This window comes from Miscanthus floridulus, chromosome 3 (genome assembly GCF_019320115.1).
Source record: "Miscanthus floridulus cultivar M001 chromosome 3, ASM1932011v1, whole genome shotgun sequence".
NCBI classification, from domain to species: Eukaryota; Viridiplantae; Streptophyta; class Magnoliopsida; order Poales; family Poaceae; genus Miscanthus; species Miscanthus floridulus.
Genome location: NC_089582.1, coordinates 25,905,522 through 25,930,478, shown reverse-complemented (window position 1 = coordinate 25,930,478; position 24,957 = coordinate 25,905,522). Strand labels below are relative to the sequence as shown.

At 47.8% G+C, this 24,957-nt stretch overlaps 3 protein-coding genes and 1 pseudogene across 3 annotated transcripts; 2 read left to right on the top strand and 2 right to left on the bottom strand.

Moving 5' to 3' along the window:
- Positions 1 to 862: 862 nt before the first annotated feature.
- LOC136541490 (casein kinase 1-like protein HD16) lies at positions 863 to 8,820 on the bottom strand (annotated as a pseudogene).
- A 3,392-nt stretch (positions 8,821 to 12,212) lies between these two features.
- Positions 12,213 to 15,369, top strand: LOC136545269 (large ribosomal subunit protein eL15z-like). Its single transcript, XM_066537309.1, has 4 exons — positions 12,213 to 12,345; positions 12,466 to 12,632; positions 14,657 to 14,854; positions 14,959 to 15,369. The coding sequence occupies exons 1-4, from the start codon at positions 12,342 to 12,344 to the stop codon at positions 15,202 to 15,204; spliced, it is 615 nt and encodes a 204-aa protein (XP_066393406.1). The 5' UTR covers positions 12,213 to 12,341; the 3' UTR covers positions 15,205 to 15,369.
- A 687-nt stretch (positions 15,370 to 16,056) lies between these two features.
- On the top strand, positions 16,057 to 22,451 carry LOC136541485 (ADP-glucose phosphorylase-like). The gene is made up of 3 exons (XM_066533395.1): positions 16,057 to 17,196; positions 20,740 to 21,030; positions 21,692 to 22,451. Exons 1-3 carry the CDS (start codon positions 16,528 to 16,530, stop codon positions 21,950 to 21,952), a joined length of 1,221 nt encoding a protein of 406 aa, XP_066389492.1. The 5' UTR covers positions 16,057 to 16,527; the 3' UTR covers positions 21,953 to 22,451.
- A 139-nt stretch (positions 22,452 to 22,590) lies between these two features.
- LOC136541486 (protein MET1, chloroplastic-like) lies at positions 22,591 to 24,737 on the bottom strand. The gene is made up of 6 exons (XM_066533396.1): positions 24,006 to 24,737; positions 23,767 to 23,861; positions 23,579 to 23,655; positions 23,355 to 23,475; positions 23,204 to 23,263; positions 22,591 to 23,115 (listed from the first exon to the last, which is right to left on the bottom strand). The coding sequence occupies exons 1-6, from the start codon at positions 24,538 to 24,540 to the stop codon at positions 22,975 to 22,977; spliced, it is 1,029 nt and encodes a 342-aa protein (XP_066389493.1). The 5' UTR covers positions 24,541 to 24,737; the 3' UTR covers positions 22,591 to 22,974.
- Positions 24,738 to 24,957: the final 220 nt, after the last annotated feature.

The following is a 24,957-nucleotide window of genomic DNA, read 5'->3' as shown; positions in this document are numbered from 1 at the left end:
TCCCCCAAAAAAATAATTCGTTTACTCTTCTTTAAATTAATTTTTATTCGTATATATACATGTAAAAATCATTATTCGCCTAAACGGTCGTTTAGCCCGTGTAAACGCTACACGGTGGTGCGCCGTTTCCGTTTAATCACCCGTTTACCCCGTTTAATTGGCCGTTTAGCCTGTTTAATGGGACGTTTTGTCCGAATAATGGCTAAACGGTAGGTGACCGACTGTTTACCGTTTAGCGTTTAGGAAAACACCGGTAAAAATATGACAATGCCAACCAGAATCGATAGGCCACCTGACCTTGAGGACCAGGCAGCCTGAGCCTGATACATTGGGGGAGATGGCGCTAGCAGCGTGCGCCTGGACGTGTCTGGACGCTCTATGCCTGTTGCCTGAATATATCGTGCATGCTGCCATCTGGAGCAGCAGCGACGGACCTACGCCTAGCCACGCACTCCAGTTGCCCGCGTGCTGCTGCTGCTGGCGCGTGATGCTATTGCTGACCAGCCACATCCAGTTGGAATAAGGAGAGATAGAGCAGCTAAGCATGCATGTAGCTTCGTGCTCCGCGCCCGGCTTCGTGCTCCACGTCCAGCTTTGTGCACGCGGGTACCGCTACGCCCAAGGGAACCACCTCTGCCTGCGCCCCTAGCCACGCCCGCTGATGAAACACTTGCAACGGCTGCAACATACGTCCGAAATAGATGATGAAACATTTACCACATACGCTTGCAACATATGTGTATGGGCACTGCAACATATGTAACATCCAGATAAAAACACTTGCAACATACGTTTGAAATAGGTGAAACATACGTGTATATCTAGTGCAATATATGCAATATCCAGATAAAACACTTGCAACATACGTTTAAAACAGTTGAAACATACAATTGCAACATACGTGTATAGTCATTGCAACATGTGCAGCATCCTGATCTACTTTTGCAACATCCGTACGAAACACTTGAAACATACCTCTAAAACATCTAAAATATTTAAATTGTACACTTAGCTTAGATGATCGCATGACTCTAATGTTAAGCATGGGCACCAAAAGAGTGTATTCTTATACACGCGCAAATTTTTACTGACAACCCGGGGGAGATTCCAGTCGGAATACGGCGAAAAACAACGAATTTCTGCCCAAATGCATTAGCTTCATGCCAGGAAATGTCTCACGGCCGGCATACGGTACAACATTTCTTTACAACGGTAGGATACCATACCGTATCTTTAGATCTACTGATCCTATCATTAGAATTGATTTTGATTCAACGTCCATCTCACATCTCTTGGAGCAAGGCCCTCGCTTCGACTTCCATGTACACGATCAGCACACGGTTCGTCCATAGCTGATCGAAGCTATATAGAGATTCTTCGCCCATTTCTCCTATAAAGGTTTTTTGCGAGGTTAGCTTAAAATGGGTAACAGACGACACAATGGCAATGAAATCTGAAGCATTAGCATGGTGCAAGTAGATGTTTCACAAGACACATGGGGTCTCCATGGGCTGCAGGGATACCTTGACATGTGCGCTGGGGAAGGCAGAGGTCCGGAGGGTTTCTTGTGTCTCGTTCATCGGCTTCCACTTTGGCATGCTCAAGATGAAAGCAGTTTGGTCATTGGTGGCCGCTGTGGAAGTTATCCTGTAACCACTTCTCCCATCGCCGATGGATGCCTTCACTAGGGTACAGGAAATCCAACTCTACAACCTGACAATAGTTGGCGGGAGGAATGGCTTGTTAAATATTCAGGCATCAGTTGATACAATTCAGAGGAATATGGGCAAAGCACACAGCACAAATAATGCTGCATGGTCAAGCAATCATCCTAACCTGAGTGGAAAACCCTGAGTTCCTTGACATGACTACGCCCCAGCGATTTCCAGCAGTGGCCATAGATGTTACATGAAACCCTTCTTTCCACTTCTTATTGATCCACTTGTAAGGGAATGATTCGCTAACCTTGTATGATTGCTGAGTGTAAGGAGTTCCTGCAATAATGGGCGTACCCAGTGCAGAGAGCTCCCGCTCGGGGTCTAGGGAAGGGTGTCAGTGGCAAGCCTTACCCTCGCCTATGCAATGCGAGGAGACCGCGACTCGAACCCAGGACCTTCCGGTCACAGGCGGTAAGACTCTACCGCTTGCACCAGGCCCGCCCTTCAAGGAGTTCCTGCAATAGTGAAAATATATTACCCCCAAATTATACCATAGCAGGCCCTGATAATTAATGAGCGATGCAACGGGGCTTAAAGTGGAAATTGCAAAGGAACATACAAGAGACATTAGGATTTTGTATGTACTGCTAATGGGAAAATGGTGAGAAAACAGAAGGTCAATATGCAAGTGCGAGCAATAACAAGAAAAAGTAAAATTCAGACCTTTGGACATGACAACCAATGAACTCCCATTGGTTGATCCAGCAATTGCTGTTATGTAGTAACTTTTCTCCCACTGTTCCATTATCCAGTCCTGTGTATAATTAGAAACAGAGTTAGTATTCCTCGCTAAATTAATTATTGTAGGCATGGTCAAGCTTGACTCAGATAGTGCTGTACCTTGTGGAGAAAAACTGGTGAGAGCTCATAAACTTGAGAACAGAAACCAGTTCCTGCATCCATGATGAGTGCCCAAAGGTTTGCCGAGGAAGCCACACAACTAATGTAAAGCCCATCATCATTGCCCTTTTCTATGTGTTGACTTAGCCTTGAGTCAGCCACATTGTAATGGTACCTAAGAAACAAACAACAGATGTTGACAACAAAGCTTAGCAACAATAGTTCATCACATCTTAATGATCATGTTTACAAAGCTAGGTATTACTAGAGAAATGCAGCAAGTATAACCAAACTATCATGCCTTGTAGCATATAATTAAATGATTGTAATTACCTCTGCTCCATTGAGCCGCCGGGCTCCCTAATCTAACCTTCTTTTTAGGTTGTTCATCTTCTTCTAGATTTGCAAGCAATCTTCCGCGTTTCGGTCCAACCTATAGTACCGGAACAGACAAAGATAAAGCGGGAGAAATCTAACTATATATGAAAGGAGGGAATAGTAAGTACAGACCTTGAGAGCCCCATCAATTCTGATTGGTCTCGAGGCGGGTGCTTCAATCAAACCATCAAAAAGAGAGATAAGCTTGGCATAATTTGGCTCTTCGTCAAATTTCATATTTGTGACAATCTCAAGAAACTGTTTGAATGGAGCTGGACAGAAACAACAAAGCATCTCTAGAAGTGGCCATTTTCTTCTTGCAAACAAGGAAACTTTTGGTATCCCCCTACAAACATTGATACAGGCTGACGTATGCTCCAGAAGAATACCATAATGTTCAGTCAACATGTGTATTAAAACCTACCTGATAACCTTGCCAAGGCAATCTTCCTCTTATCAGGAAAATAAGGGTGTATGCCAGTGACTCTAAATCATCCCTCCTACTACCAGTGCGCCCCAAATGAGCATGGACACTCGCATATCTAATTGTTCCCCTGCAATAAGAAACAAGAGGACAGGTTAAGGAGGACCATTTATCAAATGAAACTGCTGCAATGAGAACGTAACCAACCTAAAGATATCAGGCCATTGATCATAATCAACATGATGACCAAAGACTTAGCCTTAGATAGGAGTGCTTGGAAGACAGCTATTCACGTGCCTGAACCTTGATTGCTTCTGTTGGGTTTCAACTCTAGCCTACCCCAACTTGTTTGGGACTTAAAGGCTTTGTTGTTGTTGTTGTTGTTGTTGTATATCAAGAACAAAAAGGTGGAGAGGCAAGTAGGAAAAATAACACTAAGAAAATATATTTAGTTTCAAAGAAACAATGGTGACATGGCATAGTAATAAATACTTAGTTAAAAACTATTTGACAAATGCATACCTAAACCAAGATCTATAAGGTAAAGCTTCTTATCGTCAGCAGATCCAGGCTGACCAAGCAGAAAATTCTCTGGTTTCACATCACCATGCACAAACCTGGCAAACAGAGGATCTTAGTGTAAATCAACAGTCAAACATACATCTAAGGACGTTCAGTTGAAGATAGCTAGTTTTAGCTCACCCTTTAGACTGGAGCTTCTCAAGAATCGATATGCCCTCTACAGCAATGCAAGCAGCCATATTTGCAGACATCCTGTTTGAGATTGTTGAATCATTTAGTCTAGAAGCTGATACATGAGTGACAAAAGATAACATAAAAAAGAATGGAAGATACTTACGTCTGCCCAATTGAATTCCACACATCCCAAAGGCTGGGACCAAGCATATCCATTACCTGGAAAAAAAATAAGTGAATAAAAATTGTTGAGCTGCTAAGAAATAGAGTAATAATCAGTGAACTCACAAGTATATAGTAGTTGCCCTGACGACCCTTGTAGTGGACCGATGGTATGCCATAGCAACCATTGAGAGTGCTAGCAAACAATTCCAACAGTCAGAAAGAAATAGTCCCCATGAAAAAGGAAAGACGACGGGACGAGCAACATACTTATAAACCTGCCACTCGTATGGGGGCCATAATTGCATCCTTTACTGTTCCGATGCTCGAATTTCAATGCAACCTACAAAATTTTTACCATTGATTGAATTTATGTAAGGAAAAATGCATCAAATTCATAAAAAGGTGTAAGTGACAAACCTCATATGCATCAGGACCAGTGCGAGCATTTCCACCAGAAACCCTTCGGCCAACATAGACCTGACCAAAACCGCCTTTACCTAACTTCCTGTCAGTTATGTACTCTAGAGAATTACCTACTTGAACCTGCAGAAATAAAATAAGACTAGGTGACCCCAAAAACTCCTGGAAATAAGTAATTACGTCCAAGTTCAATATAAACCATTGTACAGCGAAAGGGCCTCTAGCTGAGTTGGTTAGGTGGCTTTAGTAGCACTCCTCAGGTCTTGGGTTCAATTCCCCGTGGGAACGAATTTTCATGCTGGGGTTAAAAAAAATCCACTCGTCTGTCCCACGCCAAAGCACAGGTCTGGCTCTGGCCCTGGCCCCGGTCGTAGTTGTTCTCACATGGGCTACAGTGCCGCTGTGTATGGGTGGGGCAGGTGTGAGAGGGTCTTCTTCATGCAATGGCCGGGAGCTATCTTAACCCCCCCCCCCCCCCCCCCCCCCCCCACACACACACACACACACCCACACACCCACACAGATCAAGTTTTTTAATAAAACCATTGTATAGCAGCCTTTTCTGATTTTATGCAACAAAGCAAGGCAATAGGCTTTCAGTTGTAATTTGAATGTACTACTGCACCACAGGAATTTTTTTTACCAACAGTTTCTAGGCTATGAATAACAATACTACAACTCTGCATAACTAGTTACCTTTTTTACAACACCACCTTGGGCTTATAGTCTGGATGCAGATGGGACTAGAAACGGCAAGCATGGTGCCATGGTTAGTAGGCATGTGATTGGACCCTTTTGGTGTTAAATGGACTAATCTTTTGGAACATTAAGGGCGTCCTATGCCAGGCAATCTACTGTGGCTAGGACCCAACTAGAGTTGAAGGTAACTAATTGGTGAACCCTTACGTCAAGCCACAACAAGTATGTTTTTACAGGATTTGGAATGCTTCCTTTAACTAAATAATAGGTACCACAGCATAACAATAAATGCCATGCAATCCCAAGGACTACATTGACTTAAGGGCTCCCGTGCAAAGCATCATGGGAAAATGACATGATTTCTATCTTTTTTTGTGTTTAAAATAGAGGCGACAATCCAATAAAAGCTAGTAAAAACCAGTGTGTTTACGCAAAGCTAGAAAAAAAATACTGTGTTTGTGTGATTAGGTGAGCTGCAAACAGATAAAATAAACTAGGAAATAAAGAAGGCAAATGGCAGCCCATGTGGAGAAAAAATGCAAAAGAGCAAGTAATACCCTCTCTGGGACAGGTGTAGCTGTCGATTCATCTTCAGCCCCAACAATCTTCTCCGCACTTTCACCATCCATTTTCGGAACACCAACCTCGGGTACCTTCTTCGAGGGAAGGTTCTTGGGTGCAGCAACAGCAGCAACTTCCAGTCCCTTGGCAGCTTTAGGGGGGTCTTCACAAGCTGGATCAGCTTCTAAGTCGGCAATCTCAACCCCCTTTCTTCTAGGATTCGGTGCGGGAGGCGCTCCTCTCCCAGCGGCACCCTTTCTGCCCCTAGCAGCACGTGTAGGAGCACGCTTTGCTGCCCTCTGCGGAGCAGGTGGCACCGGTTTCGCAGGCGGCTCTCCTGGCTGCAGATCGTCGAGCTTCTTAGACCTCAGGCGCGCTTGACGAGTACTGCTTCGCAGCTCTGGCATCCTCTCCCCATAAAACTCGGGGCAGCGTCCCAGCCCTCGGAGCTCCTTCCAATCTCCACATGCAGACACAGTTACAATCATTCATCAATATAAAGAACAACAACAAATACTGCAAAGAACACACATCAACACCACTCTAGCAACCTCTCCATCTAGGCATCTGCCAACATCCCCAAAAGAACAATCAAACTAAGACTGGGCACGGCCGAGGACGGCAGACTAATAGAGGTAAAAGGAGGGGGAGAATCAGCTGAGCCGGATCCTCATCGCCATCAAGGGACGTCCAGCTTCCCTACCACCACACCCTTTGCCGAGGAATCGAATGCGCCAATCGGCACCAAAAAGGAAAGGCAAAATTTGCTACAGGACATGCTAAGTGACCCCTCTTTGCCAACGGACATGCAAAATTTGGTGATTTGCTGGTGGACACTCTGGTTCCTTACAAATTTGCTGGTGGACACCCCATCCAATAAAATATTACTTTCTAGCTGCTGTGGAGAGAAAAGGGCGGTAAAATGTCCAATTTGCCCCTGCCCTTTCTTCTACACCTCTTTCTTCTTCCCCATCTGCTCCGAGCAACACCGCATCCTCCCTTCTCCCTCTCCAAGCAGCACCTCGGCCCCACAGCGCCACCGTCGACGGCAGCTGCGCCCCTCCTCCGAGCCACACCTCTTCCTCCCTCCTCCCTCCCCCTCCGAGCAGCACCATGGCCAAGCAGGGCCACCACCGTCATGGCCACCGTGGCTGCTGTAGCTGGGGGCGCTGCTCGGGCGGCGCGGCCACCCAGGCTTCCTCCCCGCGTCCACCGCACCCGTGTGGACCGAGCCTACACCCACCAGCCGCACCCGCCCTCGCTCGATCTGTTCATCCCGCACGCGTCGTGTCAGAGTTGCGGCGCCATTGACGGCCTGCACGTGAAGCTCGCGACCCGGCTCTCTCCTCCTCTCCTCGACCCCTATAAAGAGCGCCCTCGGACTCCTCTCTGCTCGCCGCGTCTGCCTCGCCCTCCCGAGCTCCCTCCCGCACCGCAGCGACCACACTTGCCACCGCGGCCGCCATTGACGACCCCTTTTAAGTTCCACGACCCGGCCATCCTTCCCCTCTCCGCCCTATTTAAGGGAAGCACCGGCACCGCGATCGCACGCCGCCACCACGCCTCCCCTCCTCGAGCCTCCTCTCTTGCTGCAGTGCCTCGAATCGCCGCCGCCGCCATGGCCGACCACAGCTCGAGATCATCGATCTCCCCGTGCACACCTCCTTTCGCCACCCCGTTTCCTCCATTGGAACCGCAGTGGCATGGCACGTCCGCCCAACCCCTCAAAGGCCTCGATTCAAAGCCGCAGCACCTTCCCCTGTCCTCGCCGGAGCTCCAAGCCGAGCCATCGCCGTTGCTTCTGTCTTCTTGGACACGAAGGCAGCGAACCACGACCGTCCGATCTGAGATGGGCAGTTCAGATCCTATGTTGACCACCGGTCAACCAGTCAAAGGTGAGGCCACATCACCTATATGAGCCAATCCTATCGCGCCACGTAGCCGTCAAATGGCACATCAGCTGAAGTCAAGCCCAGTGATCACAGTTTTACCGTGTGTGGGCCCTGTGCCGCCGTGGCCAGAGGAAGGAGACCGAGAAACAGCCAGGGGCAGAAAGGACATTTCCCATGCTTCTCTCCTCGAAAGCCCGGAAATGGATATTTTATTCGGTCCGGTGTCCACCAGCAAATTTGTAAGGAACAGCAAATCGCCAAATTTTGCATGTCCGCTAGCAAAGAGGGGTCACTTTGGCATGTACTGTAGCAAATTTTGCCAAAAGGAAAAGGGAGGGGAGCATCCCACCATCCCCATCACCGGATGCACCGCGCCGATTCCCACCCGACGGGGAAACAATTCTCGGCTTTGCCCACCAGATTACCGCCGGTCAGGCAACAGATCGCCACACACCCGCAACCAACCCCAAATCCCGACCCGAAACCCAGCGAAACCCGCGTCTCTCTCACCCAAATCTACCGCCTGCGCAACCCGGCGACCGAGCCTTGACGAACCCAGCCCGCCCGCGGCGGACGCATCGGGGGGCGCGCCCCTCATCGGATCGATGCTTCCCGCGAATGGCCGGCCGATCGCGCGGGAACCGTGCCCCCGAGCACCGCCCGGCGACCCCAGAAAAATTCAAAAAAAAAAAAGATGCGGCAAGACGACGACGACGACGACGACGCTGCAGACATCGCATCGGCTGCGCAGGGAGAGAGAGGGAGCGCGGATGCTTACATCGGCGACCGGCGGCGGGGACGGGCGCGGAGGAGGTGGCCGGATTCGTCGCCTCGAGCGCCGCGCGCGCGCGTGGGGGCCGGGGCGGGGGCGGCGAGGTGGGGAGGACGAGGAGGAGGCAGGGCAGGCAGGCACGAATTGTTGTGGAGCTGCTCGTTCGTCCCCGACTCGTGTGTGCTCGCGTTGGGTTTTGGTTTTGGATAAACGCGGCGCGCCACCCTCGTGGGTCGTGGACTCGTGGTGCATGGAGTGGAGTGAGCGGGCGACGGGCCGTGAGGATGCCGAGTGGGCCCGTCTTGTCAGTGGGTTGCCTCTCCTGGCCGCTACCGGATAAGACGTGGAGAAAACGACTAGAGTTCGACTTGGGTCCTAAATTAAACCCCGAAACTACCGAAACCAAGTTTTTCCCATATCAAACTTGGGCCGTTTAAACATTTTTGTTCTTCTCTTCAAAATTCAAAATTATGAGAAAGTGGGTAGCAAGAAATGGTGCTAGAGTTATTATAGCAAGTTTTTTGCTCATCGAGTAAGAAACCAAGTCAATATAGTTATGGACTAATGACAACAGGAACCGACGTGAGAAAAAACTTAAGGCTCTAGCCCTAAGAAGTTGTGTTACTGATATAACCAAGTCAAAATCAAAATTCAAGCCGAAGTTTGGAGTCGAACGTTTGTAGAGTCCTAGTTTACGTTTTAATCAAACATGCATGAGGATATGGCAAGTTTCTTCGTCAATTAACCTTAGGATCAAGATGGGATAAAATCCTAATCTCATGCATGAAAATGTTTCTACGGCTCCAAATATGTAGATTGTAGCGTCACTTCGAATTTCAAAACTAGAGTCTAATAGATTCCTAATCCTAGCTACCTTTCAAGGTTCAAATCCATGTTTCATGCATAGTTTATCTCCGATTTGGTCCTTGTCTGCATATCCAATTCTTATGGCTTATTATCTTTTAAATGTCACATTTCAATATACGAATGCAAGCTAGAGCCATATAGAAATACGAAAATTGGCATGGGTGCCATTAGTTTTTTGGCACATGGTTTATGTTTTCCAACCTCGAAATTGTACCTAACAGGTTGTAGTTGCACAATGAAACATTCATGATGGTTTTCATTAGAGTTTTTCTCACCACGTATATCTTGTGAACTTGTAATAAAGTGCCTTCGTTAGTGAGCTGTAAAAAAAAATAGCTATCAAAGGGAATCTCAAATGCCATCATCAGCCCCTATTTTTTGTTACTAGTAATTAGGGAATCCCCATGGCAAACTTGGACGAATGAAACTTAGTAGGGTTATAACAAACCGACTTGCAGGATGTTTGGATATGTATAATTAGTTGCTAAAATTATATCTAAGGGATCGAAATGGTCGGGCTAATAGTTTAACCAAAAGCCTGAATTGAACTATTAGGTAGTAGTGAAAATCTATTAGCTAAGAGCATCTCCACCAAATCTCTTATATTGCATCCCCCTATAAGTTGTTTTAGAAAGTACCTTAAAGTCAATTTAGGATATAAGAGAGGACTATCTAGTGGATTACCTAAAACTTGTCTTCTTGATAAGAGAGAGGGGATCGTCTTTTTATTTAGGAGAAAAGATTTTTCTTTTAGAAGATCTCTTAAAAATTCTAGGTAAAGGAAATGAGATATGAGATCTGTTGCAGCACTTACATCTCCTAAAATACTACTTTTTAGGTATAGGAGGTGGGATATGATATCCGGTGGAGATGCTCTAACCCCCCTTCAACTAGAATGCAGAAAGATATTAGCTCTAATTGTTCCAAGCAAATGAGACGCTGGCCTACATAATTAATAAAAAAAACTATTAGCGCCCTCCTTCCATTTGATACAAAGCAGAAGCTTTCTCCCTTATACACACTTTGCGTTCGAATAATCCAATCTATGGCATGTTTGTTACAGCTTCACGGAAGTGCTCCCATACTGATTGTAGTGGAACACCTCCCAAACAAACTTTTGTATAGAGTTAATTTTGTGATTATGTCAAGTGATTTTCTAAAGTGAACTAAGGGCCGAGAGATGAAAAATATTTTTCTTATTCACTTCCCACGTAATAATCACTTTGTCAATGTATTTTTATCAGAGAAAATAAAAAAAAACCCACTTTTAGTCACAAAGTTAATTTCTAAAGTCCTAGCCTCCTTGCTAAAGTGAACTAAGAGCTGAGATATGGCATTCTAATTGATCTAACACTTGTGTGAGCTCTCAGAACACCTCCCACTAATCTCCTTGCTAGTTGCTTGATCGAAGGTGAGACTGAGAGACATCTAGTGCATTTGTTTATTTGTTTTGCATTCAATGGCACTAGTTCATTGTTCGAACACTAGATTTCTTGTTGCTCTTAGTGGTTGCCACCACCTAGATGGATCAATGGATTGGAGGATTGTTAAGGGGCTTTGTGGTGATTGTTTGCCGCCTCCGGTCAAGTTGTTTGTAATGGGCTCTTCTGCTTACCCCGTGGGAGATCGTAAAGAGCAACTCTAGTGGAATGCTTGTGGCTAGTTGGAATGCTCTTTGTGTTTGATTCTTGCGGCACCCAAGTTGTGGGTCTAGCCTGAGTGGCTAGCTAGCGCGTGAATCACTCACCTTGAGATTCGCCACAATGAGGACTTAGGTTGTCGGCAAGCAACCAATCCTTTAGGGATAAATTTATTATCTTCCTCTTGTCTGACTTGGTTTGCTACTCGCACTTGTGCATTTACTTTCATATTATTGCTTGTGTGTAGTTGGTTGCCTAGTTGTAGTAGTTGTTAGTTACTAGAAGTAGTTAGTTAGTTGCTTCACTAGTTAAGTTAGAACGAGAGTAGTGCTAGCCTCCTTGTTTTTGAGTGCTTAGTAGTTGTATTAGACATTTAGACTTACTATTAGACTTGTGTAAGAGGTTTGCTTCGATGAAATAGTGTTGGTTAAAGTAGTTGTTGTCAGATCTCATATTTGTCTAACCACTCTGCTCTAATGTTGTGCATTTTGTAGAGAATTTTTAATAGACTACTCACCCCTTCTAACCATCTAGATCATTTTAGCCCTGCAGCTGGTTGGAGTTTGGGGGACTGTAGTCACAACCGATGCAGCGATCCCTAATCTTAACGAGTTGCGCAATAGGGTAGGGAAAGCAATAGTCATAACCCATAGTGAAAACAATCCGCAAACAAGGGTAAACCATAGTCACAAACCTTGAAGAGACCCCATATTAATTAAAACAAAGACAAAACTGTCTTCAAAATCACTCTAAACCACGCTAGGTAGCTAATTTAATGATTTTGAGAGTTCAAATGTATTTGATTTTAGAGCTCGAGTAAGAAAAGCGGACTAGGGCAATATTTGATTTTAGACAAAACTGCCTTCAAAAACAAGCTGTTCGGCTGATAAGTCGGCTGATGCTGTTTTGTTATGAGAGAAAAACACTTTACCATGGCTGATAAACCGGGCCTAATAAGTTCAAGCGAACAGGGCATTAGGAGGTAGAAATAGAGTGGGCTTTTTCCAATAAAAATAGAAAAATAAAGCAAAAGATCAACAAAACCTATTTCCACCTGAAGCCCATCTGTTATGCAGCAAGCCCAGCTCGCTCGGCCCACTTCTCCAACCATCCTCCGCCCACCGTTCCAAAACCCTAGCCCATCCGACGGTCACGAGGCTCCCATCGCGCGAATAAGTGCACCTCCCACCCAAACCCCGGCTTTCTCCGCGCACTCCCTCTCCCTCCCCGCCGCCGCCACCGCCGCACGCATCCGCATCCGCATCAGCCATGGGTGAGCTCCTCCTCCTCCGTCCCGCAAATGTTCTCTGGTCTCTCCTTGCAGGCGAACCTTTGCGCGTCGTCGTCTCTCTCTCTCTCTCTCTCTCTCTCTGACGGCCTGTTCGTTGCGCAGGGGCGTACAAGTACGTGTCGGAGCTATGGAGGAGGAAGCAGTCGGACGTGATGCGCTTCGTGCAGCGCGTGCGCTGCTGGGAGTACAGGCAGCAGCCGGCCATCGTCCGCCTCACCAGGCCCACCCGCCCCGACAAGGCCCGCCGCCTCGGCTACAAGGCCAAGCAGGTAGATCTCCCCCCCGCCTGGCGCTCTGTTCTCTTGCCTGCCGCGAGATAGTGATATGGATATAGGTTGGTGGTGGGCTTGCAGCCGTTTAGGATTTGATCTTCGCAGTCGTATCTCCGTTTGCTGGTTTGTTTTTATAAGATTTTTCACGCTGTGGGTGGACCATTTCTACTGTAGTTTCAGGCGATAGATCGTCGTCAGCTTTCTGTGTGCAAAATGTAGAATTGCTTAGGGGTATCACTCCAACTTATGCTGTTCAGTCGTGGAGCCTTTGTTTGGGGATTAAGATGTTTGGATTCGATATTAATGCTTTAATTTAGATTAGGATAAGTTGTGCTAGCTACTAAATTGATTGAGTACAACCTGTTGCAGTTTGTTGTGCACCAAATATTGTAGCTACTTATTGACTTGGAATAATCTCAACATAACTTGAGTTTGAGTATTTCCGTTTGCTACCTATGATGGTGCATTGCATTTGGACCATGAAATTAATAGAGTTTTATGTAGGTTATTTCGCCAGGATAGGCTAACACGAATTAAGCCATTAACTCACATTAATCACATTATGTTTGTGATTTGTTTGGCTGATTTTTATGTGCTGAGATAATGTAGCCATAGTTTTTACGGCGGCGTGGCGAGACGCGGTGACCCACCACCTTCACACCTTTACAGCGTCTATGGCGCGCGGCGTGGCGACGCCATACACACATCGGCTTGGCGAATACATACATTATAGTCCAGGATATTAGGAAATTATATTGACAAATGGTAATGCAAATGTAGCTTAAAAGGTATAGTCTACAATATTAGCAAATCAAAATAGCAATGTAAATATAGCACAAAAGACATAGAACTCTCTCATCTCTCAAACTTCTAAATCTCTCATCTCTCAAAAGTTGTCCCATGCATCCTAACTCAACCGCCTCGGTAAATCAGGTTCAGCCCGGTAGCCCACACCAGCCCACTAGCAGCACCAATATATAAACGAAATCAGAAACCCTAGAGACTCCACTCTCTCTCCTCTCCTCACTCCACTCTCCAGAGCGACGGAGCCCAAGCGCGACTCCCTCTCCTCTGAGCGACTGCGCCCGAGCACGACTCCCTCTCCCCCTCTCATCGAGCGACTCGCCCCCTCCCCCAGCGACGGTGCACAGGACCGCGCCCCTCTCACTCCCCCGCACCCTCCCTCTCTCCCACCTAACCACGCCCCTCCGACCGGAGCCAGCTCCCTCTTCTCCCTCTCTGACCGGTGGCATCGGCGCGTGTGGAGGCCGGATCCGGCGGCGGCGAGGCCAGATCTGGCTCAGCTGCATCTTCTCCCTCCCCGAGCAGCGCGGATCCGTGGCGCGCAGGGGCGGCCATGGCGGTGCAGCGCAGGAACCCTCCACCGACGGCGGGCTCGCGGAGTCCTTCCACGGCGACGGCTAGCTGGTCGCGAGCACGCGGTGCCCTTCCCCGGCCATGGATCCGGCAACAGCAGCTCCTCCACGCAGATCCGGCCACGGTGCACTAGCGGTGCCCTTCACCGTCTATTGCGCCCGCCACAGCGCACAAAGGCGCCACAGGACGCCAAATCGGCGCCACGGGGACGCCACGGCGCTATGGCGGACGCCATACACGCTGGAGCCGTGGCGTCGCCGTGGCGAGAGCCAGAAAAACGCCACGGCGATATGGCGACGATATGGCGTCGGTATAGCGACGCCTTAACAACTATGAATGTAGCACCATTTATTTATTAATTTATATTATGTTCATGTCCTCGGCTTGTGGCCAATGAAAACTTGTTTTGTGTAGTACAGTGATCCAACTTACTGTTGTTTCACTCCATGGTCTTGTTGCAGCTATGCAGCTGTCTGATTTGTATGCCTTCTCTTGTTACACAATAATTTTTTTGTGTAGGAATTTTGTGCATTAGACTCTTCGTATGCTATGTTAGGCTTGTTTACTTCATTTTATTAATGCAGTTTGAGTAGCTACTGTCCCGTGCTTTGGTTTGATGTTGTGTTGTGTTCATTCATCTTCAGGGTTACGTTGTCTACCGTGTCCGTGTGAGGCGTGGTGGCAGGAAGAGGCCTGTGCCTAAGGGTATTGTCTATGGCAAGCCCAAACACCAGGGTATCACCCAGCTCAAGTTCCAGAGGAACAAGCGGTCTGTTGCTGAGGAGAGAGCTGGACGTAAGCTTGGTGGTTTGAGGGTTCTTAACTCCTACTGGGTGAATGAGGTATGTCGGTTTGTAACAATAAAATTTGTCTACAAATTACTAGCTTATGGGTTTCAAATCTGTTTTGTGCTAATGGCTTGACATGTCCATCTTCCCAAACACAGGATAGTACCTACAAGTACTTTGAGATCATCCTTGTGGATGTTGCCCACAAAGCCATCAAAACTGACCCAAGGATCAACTGGCTATGCAACCCCGTGCACAAGCACCGTGAGCTCCGTGGCCTCACCTCCGCAGGCAAGAAGTTCCGTGGCCTGCGCGGCAAGGGCCACACCCACCACAAGAACAGGCCCTCCAGGAGAGCCACCTGGAAGCGCAACCAGACCCTCTCCCTCCGCCGCTACCGCTGAGCAGCTTGTCCGGGGCTTGGATACTGTCACTGTCGAACTTGTCCCAAGCAAAACAAAAACTTTGGCCGTGTTTGGTTGTATTTTCAAATTTTGCTACTTGTGTTATCGGCACTTGAACTAATGTTAGAAGTCAATTATGGAGCATATGTCATGAACTATTTGCAATTCGGCTGTGTTATTATCAGACACAGATGGTTAGTGATCGAAAGCTGTGTGCTGGTGTTGACTAAACGATGATTGGTTTGCCTGTTGTGGGTCGCACACAGCCGTGCTGAGGTACTTCTGCATCCCGTGATGACAATGGCCTTTTTGGGAGAGCGTAAACGATCGTGGATTATTTACCGCTGGCTGGTTTGGTGTGAGAGAAAAACACTGTTTCTGGTTGGAAATTTACGATCGTTTACGAGAAAAGCGAACAGGCTGGGGCCGTCTAGTTGTTCAAGGTGTGGTTGATTGGTTTATATGATCATATTGTTGTATAGCTGATTGGACTAGTTGTGATTTGTGAATCATACGATATTAGGTCGTTGCATTCTGTTGCCAATCCCTTTTTAGCTATTGGATTTTGCTTAGCTGCAATGGTACTGTTGCCAATCCCTTTTTAGCTATTAGATAGATTTTGCTTAGCTGCAATGGTACAATAGGGATCCTCAAATCACGTGGAGGTTTGAATAACCATTACAATTACAATTTTGTGTCGAGAAGTACAGGATCACAGTTAACTCAAATAATTAATGGTGTGTCGTCGATGGCGCCAAATTGGAGTTACGGTGAGAGAGACTGAGAGCCCAAATTGTCGTATTCATTCTAGACGTCTTTCATATTTGATTCAAACTAGCAAACTTTACATTTTGCCCTACGTATCGTGTGCCCAAAAATGCTTGGTTGTTGCCATAAAAAAGAAAATAATTATTAAGCAAGGAAAAATTTAGCAGCATTTCATCCTACTTCTAACAGTCTTGCTTTAAATTCATTCTCTAAATCTTCATTTAGAGAGACATTCTAATAAAAAATAGCTCTTTGTATCTCTTCACACTCCGATAATTTCTCGATGAAGAGGCTATTAGAGACACTCCGATAATTTCTCGTTTATGAGGCTATCAGAGAAGAGTTTTTTTTTTCACTGAAATCTCTATTAACCACGGTGTCACGGTCCCACAGTTTCAGTTGTCTAGGGTCCCACATTTGATTATCCTACCGTGTCCCCACACTTCAGCGAGATTGAGTCCAGGTCAAACAACTTAGGAAAATGGTCAAACTCTTGTTTGGTTGTGCCCCACTGCGCAGCGACCAACCAAGCGCAGCTCTATCTACCCCAGTGACATGTGGGTCCTCTCTCTAGAGCCAGCCGGTGGCGAAACTGCCAGGCGGCCGTGTTCTGCGGCGAGCACAAGGCAGAGGAGAGCAGCGCTCTCGCCTCTCCACTCGTCAGGCATCACCACCGCCTTCTCCCGAGGCTTCGAGATGGCGTCGGCGGAAGCTTCCAGGATCTCGGAGGCCCGCCGGGACGCTGTGTTCGGGCGGTGGGTCGTCTTCTCGCCGGCGCGCTCGTGCCGCCCCACCGACCTCAAGTCCCACAGCCCCGCCAACCCTAGCCCCGCCGGCCCGGTGGGGGGCGCCTACGCGCCGGCGCCGCCCAAGCCGTCCTGCCCCTTCTGCGCCGGCCGCGAGTCCGAGTGCGCGCCCCTGATCTTCCGCGTGCCGCCCGACGGCTCGCTGCCGTGGCGGATCCGCGTCATCCAGAACCTCTACCCCGCGCTGCGCCGTGACGTGGAGCCGCCGCCTCCTGTGCTTCCGGAGGGGGAGGCTCCCCCGGACGAGCCCGGGGAGCGCGCCGTCCCCGGGTTCGGCTTCCACGACGTGGTCATCGAGACGCCGCGCCACGACGTGCGCCTCTGGGACCTGGACGCCGAGGGCGTCCGCGACGTCCTGCTCGCCTACGCGGAGCGCGTGCGGCAGCTCGGGGAACACCCCGTGGTGAAGTATGTTCAGGTAGAGCCGTAGAGAGGCTTTGAATTTGATGCGTGTGCGTGCCACTTCTGATTTGCCTTTATCAGATGGCTGAGCCATTTCATTTCATTCTTTGGATAATGGTGACAATTTGCGGCAAAAAATTAGACGCTGAGAGTATTTCCAAACTGCAAAATTAGACGCTACGAATCGATGCATAGTAAGCAATTGGAACTCGTTAGTTAAAACTTAACAATTGCTGAACACTGGATATAGTTGCTATAGGGGCCAGGACAATTTCTTAGCTGGAGACATTGCGTCGTCTTTCTATTTTTCACATGTGTCGATGGTTCAGTGTATCTTCTAGTTGGGATCTTGATGACTTATGTGTTTCTTTATGTGGTATGGAGATTGACATTTGGGGTACATTAATGTAAAAATTCCAGTATCATGATATACAGTGCCTGTAAACGAGATTATAAGTTCAGGTTTATGTGCCTTTATAATGTATGGATAATGTTGCCGTGGCAAAGTTTGCAAACTTGTTGGGTGTGTTATAAGATATGCTTGTTCTGGAGGTTATGTTGCATAGCTGTTAAGGTTACTGTAGGCTTTACAGGATTCCAATTCCTGGGTACTTTCTGTTACAACTATGTTTATGTCAACCACTTTTGATGGCAGGATAGATATGGGCAATAACATATTGACCTTTTAGTTTAGAATGGAATTTGTGGTTTTGTCTATTCTGTCGAGTTTTGTGTATGGTTCATTTACATAAGCTTGGATATGGTGATTCTTGATTGGCAAATCGTTGAAGACGTAAAGTGCTTTATTGTTCACTTGCGAAACATGCTGTTTCAGTTGTTAGTGCCTTTGTCATTTACTGCATTGCTTATGCTTGAACCTTTTTCGGCCATGTGGCATATTTGTCATCTATATATCCATGTAGGAATCTGTTAGCTGACGTTGGGATATTGTGTTTGGGTTAGTAAATAGAAAGTGCCAATATCTCATTTGTTTGGGATCTGCGGTGAAAGCTCATTAGTTTGTTTGTTATGAACCCATTTGTCTTGGGTTCGATACTTTCCAACCAGGGCTAAGTTCCGAAATAAAAATCGTTGCCTCTCACCTGTGAAGCCACAAGGGGAATGCAGTGTGCCAATTTTAAATGCAGACTCATCTTAATATTGGACTTTTGTCAACCATAGAAACTAACCAGTCTCTAAGGAAAATGATTCAACATGTTCCTTCTTATATGTCATTTCTAGTGTTTATGATGCTTTCCATGTTATTTGTGAGCCAATAGCCATGCTTGTTATTATGATCTGTGCAGATAGACAGTCTGTTTCGTGTGGATATGTAGTTTGGTGGAGTTCTCATGCTTACCACAAGGACATAGGTGGTATGTTTGAGCAGTGCCATTGTTACTGTGCTAGTGGATAGTAATTTACAGAATATTACACTGTTACACTTGTAACACTCCTTTAGTTGGCTCATACAAACTAATTGGTGTTTTTCCTTGAAACTAAATTGATTGAACGAAGATATAAGTGAGGCATGCTCAATGAAAGCTTTTAATGGGCAATAATTTCATCGTTTTCAAACAAACTTAGGTCTACATATCCAGGTCCCAGTCTTTGTTCTACAAACCCATCTTACTACTTGTTTTGTTGGATCTATTTTTGTCCTGTCGATTGTTTCCAAATAGCAGTAGCCAGTAGCCTATATTCAGACATTTGAAAAAAAAGTAGCCTATATTCATTCCTGAATCCTGTTATTGACTGCAAGTTACCTCTTTTAATTTAGAGTTAAATGCATCAGAGGTCCATTAACTTGTGAGCGGGTTTCAGTTAGGTCCATCAACTTTGAAAATGAATTTTCAGGTCCATAAACTTTTTATGTTGTATCACTTAGGTCCATACCTCTCCACGTTGCCTTTTTGTGCTGATGTGGCGTGATGACTAGGCTCTCTGAAGCAGCTCTTCGCCAATGCATTTCGTCAAACAGGTTGTGGGCATGACCAGCACCATTGCCTCCAATCCCATGGCCGGCCATAGGCCACCATCCTGTCGTTTGCCGAGCGCCTCGGCTGCGGCTGCGACGTTTCCACCGCCCGCAGCAACAGTTTTGCGCCACCACCGGCAAGCTTTGGCATGCCTGACCCCAGCACCGTGGTGCTCGCCAGCATCGTGGTGGTGAACGCCATGGGCAGGCCCGACCCCAGCACCAGGCACGCCGAGACGAACTCCAGCGTGGCGGTGAAGCAGAGAAGGACGTAGGTGACGACGACGTCGGCGCGCTCGTACACGCCGCTGTGGCTCCTCTAGAACAGCCGGATGCCACGAACGTTAGCCGAAGCTCGCCCTGTGCTTGTTGTAGAGGCGGTCAAACGCCTTGGACAGGGACGAGCGCACCAGGCCGTGCATGCCGGCTCTCGCCGAGCGCGGCACCACGAGCCGCAGGTTCCGGAGCCGGATGGAGTAGGGGTGGCCGAGGTCCACGAAGATGTGGTACGGCTCATGGGCCACCTCATCCTCGAAGAGCTCCTGAGGCTAGGGCCCCAGGTTGGAGACGGACACGGCTGCGGCCTGCACGCTGCACGTACTCCTTCGGCAAGTAGGCGTCCTTATTCTGTAGCCCGTCGTCTTCGTCGAGGGTTCGTTCCAGCCGTGGATCGGAGGAGTTCATGATGCTCGTCACGGTCGCGTTCTTGAGGGCCGAACTTAACGTGCACTACACTCTAGGCCAGCATCGTGGTGGTGAACGCCATGGGCAGGCCGAACTTGACGTTGTCGCCGCACTGGCATTACATTGTGCATTTGTGCTGGGCACCGTCGCTGAGGCCGGAGTCGCCGCGCCAGGCCATGCGGTTGCCCAGCGGCAGCTTGCCGTAGCTGCGGACGCGCCATCATCTGTTGGCATCCACATCTGTCTCCGCTCCAGCGCCACATGCCCACTCTGCTGCACCAAGCTCTCTGCGCGTCACCTTGCCGCCGCCGCAGCAGGACCAGGCGCCAGACGCCGAGGCCGCGAGCAGCGTCATGCTCCGGTTAGGCACGGCCGGTTCAAGAACGCAGATGACGATGCCGAGTCCAGCACCGGTGCCACTAGCAATGCGGGCGGCGCGGGCACGCGTGCAGGACCAGCGCGGCAGTAACCGCAGCGAGCAGCAGCCATGATGAGCATCAAGGCAAGAAGGTGTTCGCGCGCGGCGACAAATTTTCCATGTCCGAGATCTGGCAGTGGCGTGGCAGCAAGCGGCAACCCGGTGGTATCTGCGCCGGTGACGGCCTGCATCATGCCCACAGCCTGTTTGAGGAAATGCATTGGTCAAGTGCTGTTTCACATGGACCAGTCAGCAAGCCACATCAGCGTGAGAAGCCAACGTGGAGAGGTATAGACCTAAATGATACGACAAAAAAAGTTTATGGACCTAAAAATCCACTTTCAAAGTTGATGGACCTAACTGAAACCTGCTCACAAGTTAATGGACCTCTGGTGCATTTAACTCTTTAATTTACCTTTTATAGTACCTTTGTTGAGTTCCTCATGTGTGAAGAAGTTCCTTTGTCTTAATATGCTTAGGTGTTTAAGAATCATGGGGCATCTGCTGGAGCTTCGATGGCACATTCACACAGCCAAATGTTGGGAACTCCCTTTGTCCCTCCCTCTGTTATAACTCGGCTTAACTGCATGAAGGAGATTTTTGATAGATCAGGGAACTGCAGCCTTTGTGAGACGAGGTCCAAAGATATCCTGATCAGTGAAACACCTAATTTTTCTGCCATTGTTCCTTTTGCAGCATCATATCCATTTGAGATATGGATTATTCCTCGACAACATATTTCTTATTTTCATGAAATCGATCAGGATAAGGTATGGAGTGTTTTGAAATCCGCTTGATTTTTCATTTTTTACAGACCAATAGTGGTTTAGACTTACGTACATGAATATTACTATATATTTTGAAGTTCAAACTTCCCTTCATATTTGCTCTTGATGTACCTTTTTGGGGTTCCTGTTAAGTTATTGATAATCTTCTGTGCTAATAGTTTCATGCATCTGCTATAGCTGTTGGTTTACTTTGCATGCCTAAACATTAGCTGTGTAATATTTATGTCATTTCCTCAAGGTCCATGCAAAATAGTTCCTTCTAGTTGAAATTTGTAATTTCCTTATTTGGCTCTATGCATGTTCTGTACTGAACAAGATACGCATTGCAATTTTCTGATGCACTTAATTATCTTCGTCAATCTTCACTTATTCCAAGCACTGTATTACACATGGGTTTCATTGCATTTCTACTGAATGAAAATGAGGGATTAGTAGGTTTACTTGATCACTTCCCCAATTTGTGTCATGTGGAACACTATGGGCCATATCTGCGTTACTAATGCTGTCAATAAGTTTGCCCATTTCAAGTCATAGTCATGAGCTACTCTGTACATAAATAAATTCCAGGCATGTTGATACTAGCGAATTCTGCTTGTCAGCACCACCTTTTTTTGGCACTAAGTCATTGCAATGCTGTCTGCAGGCACTGGATCTTGGGTCTCTGTTAAAGACTATGCTGCAAAAGTTGTCTAAGCAGCTCAATGACCCGCCATTCAATTTTATGATCCACAGCGCACCATTTGGGCTTTCATCATCCTGCCTGCCTTATACACACTGGTTCCTCCAGATTGTGCCCCAGTTAAGCACAATAGGCGGATTTGAGCTTGGAAGTGGGTGCTACATCAATCCAGTTTTCCCTGAAGATGCTGCAAAGATTCTTAGGGAACTTGACTGCTCAGTCTAGTGGTAGTCGACGTCTAACCGTTTACTATAGATAGGAACGAGGGATGTGTTCCTCTATACTTTTCTCAGAGCATGGTATTTTTAGTAATAATACAAGCAGACAGTTAACGTGATATGTAACATCAGGCCCTGCTTTGGCGAGGGAGACCTGTTGGGATCTCTTTCTTGCCCTTATTCAAACAGTTCTGCATGCCAAGTTGCCAAGTTGGGCTTCTTTCTTGGCCCTGAGATTGATGTTGCCTGTTTGTACAGACTACAGAGTGGTTAAAAACAGAGTTTTCGTTTGAAGACTAATAAATTGTTTGATCTCTTTTTGTCATATGGTCTAAATGTTTTCTGGTTGTTAACATAAAGTTTAGGGCCTGCTTGGATGCCGTCCAAAACCTGCCCAGCCAAAGCTACGGCACTCATCAAACTTGTCGGTGGATGATTGCCTGGAAGGCTGGAATTACTTGCAGTACATAGATACATCCTGATTGAAGTATAAAATACAAAGTTTCAGATCTTGGAAGTCTGTGGCCGCCAGACCTTGTGTAAATTAGTGAACCAAGAGGAATTGACGTGTTTTTTTCCTGACAGTCTGACACATTATACTGTCTGAACCTGAAGAACCAAAGTTCTCAATGGTTGTCTCGTGGGTTTGTCCGCTAACATATTCACCTTTTGCTTGATTCTTAACATATTTGGCATGGCTTACAAGCACAACTGCATATTTCCTTTACATAATGTACTCATATTTCCCTTACAAATTGGATATATACTCATATACATAATGTATCTGCATGCATCAAACGGCAAATGGTTAAGTACGAGGGCAAGGAGGCATCTCCGGGGGATAGTTAGCCTCACCAAGAATATCTAAGGTACAGGTGTGAACTGCAAACCACTGACAGAGCGGGGAGCTGAACTGTATGGGCATGAGCTTAATTAAGCCTTAGTAGGCTTCTGCAGTATGCAAAACTGCAAGATCAGAGATGAGAGGCATTGCCTGCTGCTACCAGCCTACCACCATGTTTCAATAGCTCAATTCTTGCCTAATCCGAACAAGGATTTGATGGCGTTGATGGCATTCTCGTTGATGAACGACTCGTCGTAGTTCTTCAGCAAGGGCTCGAATTCCTCTGACTTCCTCAGGTTTGCGAGATCCGGGTCGGTGCGGACTCTCTGCAGGAATTCGAGTAAGTCTTGTGCCATCACTCATCAGTAACATTCAATCATGTGTTTCCATGCTGCAAAACAGTTGGTTGGTTACCTTGAAGTCTTCATACCCTGCCTTCAGGGCTTCCTCCAGTGCAGAAAGCCCAGCTTCTATCTGCACAACAAAGCAACATAAACATGAGCCTTCATCAGTAGCAGACCTGAATAGCATCCATCATATATTCCGACAGTGAGAGTTACTGAACCCGGCCGAGTTTCGAGTAGCTGCAGGCAACATTGTAGCTGGCAATGGAAGCCTCACTGGGCTCCGGTTTCGATCCCAAAACCGACTCGAACTTCTCCAACGCCTCCTCATATTTCCCATCCCTGCATTTTCCAGGTGTCAGAAAGAGATTTCAAAACTGAAGCAAGCAATCACATTCACATAGCGCTCTGTTCAGGTGTTGAGGAATCATTTCAGTTCACTGACTTGTACAGCCTGAGCCCCATGCGGAGATCCTCTTCCCTCTGCATCTTCTGCTCCATCTTCCTCGTGTAATTTTGCAGCTGCAAGCATTTTTTCAGACATTGCCGTGAGCAAAAACAACCATCCTGCGCATCTCTGCGGAGAGACAGAGACCTGAAGATACAGAGTTGATGCTTCTATATTCTACTCACCTGGATCTCCCTCACCCTGCCGCTGACCACTCCAGAGTTCCTCTCAAATCTGATGATCTCCTTCTCGGTGAGGTCACCGTCACCGTCCACCTTACCTGGACTCAACTCAATCAGCAGCATCCAGCAAGCAAGAATCACACCCCTTGAATTCTCATTCCATTTCTTTCTTTCAGAAAACTAATAAGACGAATGCATGATTTCAAGGGCATGAAATTAACAGCGGGCTGTTGTTATCTTACCAAACCTCCTCTCCATCTTCAGGTACAGAGGGCCGACCCTCTGACGGATGCTGTACATGGTCTGGCCGTACCCTTTCGCTGGCCAGATCTCCTCTCCGAAGACAGCGCTGGTGGCGAGCACCTTGTCGCCGACCTCGAACTGGCCGGTCACGTCGGCCGCGCCGCCGGGGAGGATGGCCTCGATGTAGGTGCCCCCGTCGCGGCCCTTGGTGAACTTGAGCCCGTACGGCTTCAGGATCGTCACCTCGTACTCCTCGTACGGCCGCTCCTCCTCCTCCGCTCCCTCGCCTCCGCCGCCCGACTTGGTCTCCGCCGCCGCCTTCGCCTCGGACGACGCCCGAACGACGACGGCAGCGTCCAGCTGGGCCCTCCGCGCCCCGGCAGCAGGCGCCAGCCTCAGGTTCCGCCCGCCGAGGACCGCGGCCGCCGGCTGGAGCAGCAGCAAAGCATTGCTGCTGCTGGCTCTTGGGAGGCGGCGGGCGGGGGAGGAGAGCAGCGGCGGCTGGTTAGCGGCCATCTGGCTAGCCAGCGCCATGGCTAGGCTTGGAGAAGCTTGTTGCGTGAGCTAGCCGCTTGCTTGCTACAATGTTAAACTCCGCCCGGCACCGGCAGCACAGCTGAGCTCTTCTTGTCTTCCTCTTCGTCTCGGGGCTCGCGAATCTGAGTTCTGTGGTGGTGCAGATGAGGAGACGCTTCTGTGGCTCATCTTGGGCTGTGTGGCGGCAAGAGGGCTTGGAGCTCAGGCGTGAGATGGAGGCCACATACCAGCACGGACAGACGGGGAAGAAAATAGCGGCTGAGGAGTGAGAAGTCCATACGCTGCTCTTTCTCCGGCCAGGTGTCCAGCGTAGGTAAGTTAGTACGTACGTGTCACCTTCCATGTCAGTTGAAAGTTAATCTTTTTCTTTTGAAAAGAAAGAAAGATGAAATAGCACTTTCCGACCCGTTATAT

Excerpts from the sequence above, each read along its gene's own strand:
- LOC136545269 (XM_066537309.1), top strand. Across the intron at positions 12,633-14,656 it reads TCGGCTACAAGGCCAAGCAG|GGTTACGTTGTCTACCGTGT; the intron begins GTAGATCTCCCC and ends ATTCATCTTCAG. Across the intron at positions 14,855-14,958 it reads ACTCCTACTGGGTGAATGAG|GATAGTACCTACAAGTACTT; the intron begins GTATGTCGGTTT and ends TCCCAAACACAG.
- LOC136541485 (XM_066533395.1), top strand. The coding sequence starts at position 16,528 with ATGTGGGTCCTCTCTCTAGAGCCAGCCGGTGGCGAAACTGCCAGGCGG. Across the intron at positions 17,197-20,739 it reads CCGTGGTGAAGTATGTTCAG|GTGTTTAAGAATCATGGGGC; the intron begins GTAGAGCCGTAG and ends TAATATGCTTAG. Across the intron at positions 21,031-21,691 it reads ATGAAATCGATCAGGATAAG|GCACTGGATCTTGGGTCTCT; the intron begins GTATGGAGTGTT and ends TGCTGTCTGCAG.
- LOC136541486 (XM_066533396.1), bottom strand. The coding sequence starts at position 24,540 with ATGGCGCTGGCTAGCCAGATGGCCGCTAACCAGCCGCCGCTGCTCTCC. Across the intron at positions 23,476-23,578 it reads ATGGGGCTCAGGCTGTACAA|GGATGGGAAATATGAGGAGG; the intron begins GTCAGTGAACTG and ends TGGAAAATGCAG. Across the intron at positions 23,116-23,203 it reads CAGGGTATGAAGACTTCAAG|AGAGTCCGCACCGACCCGGA; the intron begins GTAACCAACCAA and ends GAATTCCTGCAG.